The sequence below is a fragment of the Pelodiscus sinensis genome, chromosome 1 (genome assembly GCF_052426305.1).
Source record: "Pelodiscus sinensis isolate ZL-2025 chromosome 1, ASM5242630v1, whole genome shotgun sequence".
NCBI classification, from domain to species: Eukaryota; Metazoa; Chordata; order Testudines; family Trionychidae; genus Pelodiscus; species Pelodiscus sinensis.
Window position 1 is genome coordinate 351,694,925 of NC_143052.1, and position 5,681 is coordinate 351,700,605.

Here is a 5,681-nt window from a genome sequence, read left to right on the forward strand (position 1 = left end):
ATGGACCACTTCCTGGCACCGCTCAACCTCACCTTCTCAGGGCCTTCAACATTCATCCTTATGGGCATCCCTGGTCTGGAACATGCCCATGTCTGGATTTCCATCCCTTTTTCTGTGTTCTACATTATTGGCCTGTTGGGAAATTTCACAGTTCTCTTTGTTGTGAGCAAAGAGCAGACCCTGCACAAGCCGATGTACCTGTTGCTTTGCATGTTGGCAGTAACAGATATTGGGACGTCTACCTCCATCGTGCCGAAGACACTCGGTATATTTTGGTTCAAATTGAAAGGCATTGCACTGGATGGCTGCCTCACCCAGATGTTCTTCCTTCATTCGGCTTCCGTGATGCACTCAGCCGTCCTTGTGATAATGGCCTTTGATCGCTACGTGGCCATATGTAACCCTCTGAATTATGCCACCATCCTCAGCAATGCACGAATAGCCAAGCTAGGACTAGTGGGTTTGATAAGAGCTGTTCTCTTCATCCTGCCCATGCCCCTGCTCCTGAGTAGGCAGACATTTTGTACCAACTGCATTATCCACCATAGTTTCTGTGACCACATGGCTGTGATAAAGATGTCAAATGGAGACACAACAGTGAACAGGATGTATGGCTTGGTGATAGCAATTGTAGTCAATGGGTTAGACCTTATTCTCATTGCCTTTTCCTATGGTCTGATCCTCAGGGCAGTCCTCAGTCTCTCCTCCAAGACAGCCCACCAGAAAGCCCTCAACACCTGCACTGCCCACCTATGTGTGATACTGACGTCTTATACACCCTCACTCTTCTCCTCTCTAACACATCGGTTTGGCCAGGGAATCGCTCCACATGTTCACATCATTTTGGCCAACCTCTGTTTCCTCCTCCCCCCCATGCTCAACCCTATTATTTATGGGGTCAAAACTAAAGAGCTTCGAGACAAAGTGAGGAAATACATGTGCAGGAGGTGATCACCTGGAAACATTAATTGGAATCTTGCATGACAAGAATGAGAAAGGATGTCTCCTCATTAATCAAGGTTGCTCTGTTGCTCTGTTATCTCTGGAATGTACTCATGGTCTATGCCTAGTACCTTAGAGGTCTGAATGTTTCTGTATTATCAGTCCTGTTCTTGCCAACTTCTGTGAATAGGGCCCTGTCTCTGGCTCACAGCTTTACAGGAGCAGTTTTGACTATTGCAGTCTAGGCCTCAGGCCTCACACCTGGCCTGTAAAATGTGGGCTTATGTTTCAGGCCCTCCTCTTACTACATTGTCAAAGTCGTCAGAATAGATGTTGAGATTGTGTGTTGGTGTTTGTGAAACAAAGTTTTCCCCCAAATATCCAGATGATTGACTTGTTTGTGGTACTAAGTCCTTCTGCTGCTCTCAGGCCTGCATGACCTACATCGCTTGATACCTCATTGTTGCCTTACTTTGTGAAGACCTTGGACCATTGGAACAACACTGGGGAGTTTTGGATCTGGCTTGCTGGCCTTCCACTCAGGCGAGCCAAATTGAGCAGTTTTGTGTTAAAGGTCCCAAAACCATGGATGCTGCTGGGGAAAAGACAGTAGTGAGCTTGTCTTCCTACCTCTTTTGTTTCTGTTCTTTTAGCAATGCTGCTGCAGATAGACTGTTTTCCCAGATGAACTACAGCACAGATATTCACAAATGTCAATTACAGACTTTTGGTTATTGGTGGAATCTTGTGTTTTGTGATTTAACATATTGAGCTCTTAAAGCAGTAATTCCTTTTTCACCACAATATCTTACAGCCTATAGGGCTAACAGGTTTGCTTGACTATATATGTATATTTCCTCATAGATTTCTTATTCACTTAAGCTTTGATGATATAATTACTCGCAGATTTACTTGGCATTGCTCAGGTCCAAAACACGGGGTATTTTTTTTGGAAAATGTACACATTTTAGTTAAATGATTGTATATTTAAAAATTACAGTGTTATTTTTATAAAACGAAATTTCATTTTGGGTTTCTTATAAACAGGATGAGAAAAATTTGACCATTTCATTTTCTTAGTAATTAAAAAAAAAAATTAAAATTACATCAAATGCATGTTTTCTTCATGTCTGTAAACCCGCATCATTCAGTATATTTTAACAAAAAAGGGCTAGAGTCAATTTGGCTTCTAATAACATTGCCTGCTAATTTTCAGGCCTTATGTATTGATTTAGCTGTGTCAAAACTGAGCCCTGTGCCACACTTCTCCATTTGATCTCTTTTCTGCCCAGTTTATTGAAAAGCAATCCTATTCCAGAAGCATCCTATGTTTCTGGCTCATCTTGTTTAGGTCTCTGTCCACATTCGCGCAATTATGTCGATTTTGAGGACTGTACTTAATGTGGTGTTTCTGTGCCTTTTCTGTTTGGCTTTATGAGAAACCATCCCAATCCAGGCACATTTTCCTGGCACAATCAAACCCTTGTGTCATTTTAAGTTATAATAAGAGGAAGCTGTATACTGAATTTGGTGGTCCTAGCTCTTACATTTTAGGAGTTCTTAATCAGACAAACAAATTCTCTAAAATACATAGTAAACGATAATAGATTACAAGAGATTTATATTGAAGTAGTTTGGCTGTAATATGAGGGACCTATAGGCCACACCCTGTATGCTGAGCTAAGGCAAAGTTAGCCAACCCATGTCTGGGCTCCTTGATTTAGATAGCAAAGTCAATTTGCATATATTTGGGCCCTTTTACCTAGATCGATTGGGATAAGATAATGGAACCTTGAATAGCTTAGGGCACTTCCACAAATACCTTCAAACTGAACAGGTACCATAATTTGGAGAAAAAAACCCAAACTAACTGGCTAAAACCAGATAGAATAATCAGGTAGGACAGAAATAACCAATGTAATACAGAACCGTAAAAGGGACCATGGTCATAAATTGGCACATACGATAATAACTTAAGATCAGTAATAATACTGACCTGTAAGAAAAAGACAATTCACCATTAGTAAGAAGAGGAAATAAATAAATAGAAAGGGAAACATTCCCTACTGAAAATGCATCAGATATAATAATGTCAGTGTAACATATTATGAAAGTGGCATCCCAGCCAAGAGGCGGTAGGGAGATATAGTCCTTAAAAGGTGCCAGATGTAGTCGTCAGGACTCATTGGGGTGGCATCCTGACAGGTCCCCTGCTCCATCTATGATGATAACCATTCGGCTATGTGTGTTCATGAGTTTGCTTCACTGTTTTATTAAGTTGGCCATATAATCATAGAACTGGAAGGGACCTCAAGATATCATCAAGTCCTGACCCCTAGCTCATCCCTGACAGGTGTCTGTCTTTCCTGCTCTTAAATATTTCCAGTGATGGAGATTCCACAACTTCCGTAGGTAATTTATTCCAGTGTGTAACCACCCTGACAGGTAGGAAGTTTTTCCTAATGTCCAACCTAAACCTCCCTTGCTGCGGTTTAAGCCCATTGCTTCTTGTCCTATACTCAGAGGCCAAGGAGAATAATTTTTCTCCCTCCTCCCTGTAACACCCTTTTAGATATTTGAAAACTGCTGTCATGTCCCCTCTCAGTCTTCTCTTTTCTAAGCTAACGAAGCCCAATTATTTCAGTTTTCCCTCATGTTTTCTAGACCTTTAATCATGTTTGTTGCTCTTCTCTGGACCTTCTCCAGTTTCTCTGCATCTTTCTTGAAATGTGGTGCCCAGAATTGGACACAATATGCCAACTGAGGCCTAATCAGTGCAGAGTAGAGCAGACCATGTAAAATAAGCCAACACAGCAGACTCTGAGAGGGCCCCCAAATAAACACACTACCAGATAAGGATTGAAGGCACTCAGCCAGGTATATTGTAGATGAGGCTTGATCCTAGCTTCCACAGACCAAAGAAAAACAATCATCCCCTATGTACACATCATTTTGGCCAAGCTCACTTACCTCATGCCCCCCATGCTCAACCCTATTGTGTATGGGGTCAAAACCAAAGAGCTTCATGAGAAAGTGGTTGCATTCATCTGCAGAAGGTACTCGACTGGTGACGCTGACTATAAAACTTCATGACTCACGTGGTTATTGAGAAATGGACTGTGATCCTGGATTCGAGGGCTGTGTACCCCAGGATGTAATCAAGCTAATTGCAATCCCAAGATTTGAATGCACTCACCATGAATAATTGTAATACAATGCTGATTAGTTAATGATTAATTTGAAAGCAGTCCTTTAGGTGCAACGTGGAAATCTAGGTGATAGTTTCTGCTTTTCAGAATGGGAGGAGAGGATGGACAACTTGAGTCTGGACAGCTTTGACATTAGAAGTGTATTGAAAGTTATCCAAGTGATGTCACAGCAAAGACACTGTGATCTAAATGTTTTGAAGAAGTTATAAAAGATTAGCTAATGCAGGGAACTCTGAAGCAGTCCTCGGACACCATTTTGAGATGTTTTTCCAGGTGCCTTTTGTCCTTGGCAGCTGAGTAACTGATAATCATGCTTCCATCGTTTGGACGAATTTGCTGTATTCCCATTGACTTATTCCTGATGTCACCTAGGGTGAAATAGTCAAGCTGCCCCTGCTGGAAATTCTGAGAAATCCAGGTTACACACTGTTGTGTTAAACTCCCACATCATGTGGGACTCAAACATACTGCTTTGCCTAGTTGATTTTGGAGTAGCTTTTAGTTGGAAATTGAATAATGCATGCTAACAATTACTGTTGTCGAAGACGGCAAACGTAGGCATTGAGATTTCATGCTGCGGTTTGTGAAATCAATGAAACAGAAATTGCCGTAAGCTAGCCAGCTGACTGAATCGCTTTGAGGACGAAGTTCTGCATAACATGTATCTCTTCATTGCCATTGTTTTGTGGCGATCTCGGCCATTTGGAGCAGCAGTGAAGATTTTCACCCATGGCTCACTGGTCTCACACTGAGGAAAACCAAGCAGAGCCGTTTTGGGTCAACGGTCTACCACTCATTGAGGAAACCTGGGACAAAGTCTGTTGTGAACTTGGCTTCTTTGCTCTTCCATTGATATTGCAGATTGTGTTTGCAGAGGTAGAGAAACAGGTTTGTTTCTTTTTTTAGATTAACTTGAGAAGAACAAATCTGTGCAAGAGAAACTTTTAGAAAACATTTTCTCTGTTCAGGATGACATAAAATGACTCATGATTTGTGCTGCCTTTCTGCTATTTTTATCACATGAAGCCTCACTCCTTCCGATGTGGCCTGCCACTTCAAAAATTTCTGAATTTTTGCCTCTGGCAAAAAATTGTTGCTTACCCCTGTCTTAAACAGTAATAAGTCACCAGGACAAAATGATATAATGGTGTGATAGGAAAGGAGCCTGAGACATAAGCTCTTATATCCGAGGCCTGGTATGAGGCAGGATCTGCTCACAGAATTTGGCAAGAACATGGCCGATAGTGGAGACATACCCACTTCTAAAGAGAACTAAGTAGAGTATGCAAGCAAACTCGTCCCGATATAAAGTGATACCAGAATATCCTCATAGTACAGATGGCAGGAAAACAGTCCCGAAGCAGAACAGTATCACACTGGCCCCTCCTAAAAGCAAAGGCCAGGATGACTATAGGTAATTTGTTTGTATTATGGTGTATCTCACAGGTAATATCTTTAGCCAGCCTAGGAGTGAGCACAATCTTCCACCCCAGACTGAGCTCGGTCCATTGGCATGAGTCTGTATGTCTT

General features: G+C 41.8%; 1 protein-coding gene across 1 annotated transcript; it reads left to right on the top strand.

Annotated features, from left to right (window-relative positions):
- LOC102464017 (olfactory receptor 52K1-like) lies at positions 1–951 on the top strand. Its single transcript, XM_014571611.3, has one exon. It carries the CDS (start codon positions 1–3, stop codon positions 949–951), a length of 951 nt encoding a protein of 316 aa, XP_014427097.3.
- The last annotated feature ends 4,730 nt before the right edge of the window (positions 952–5,681 follow it).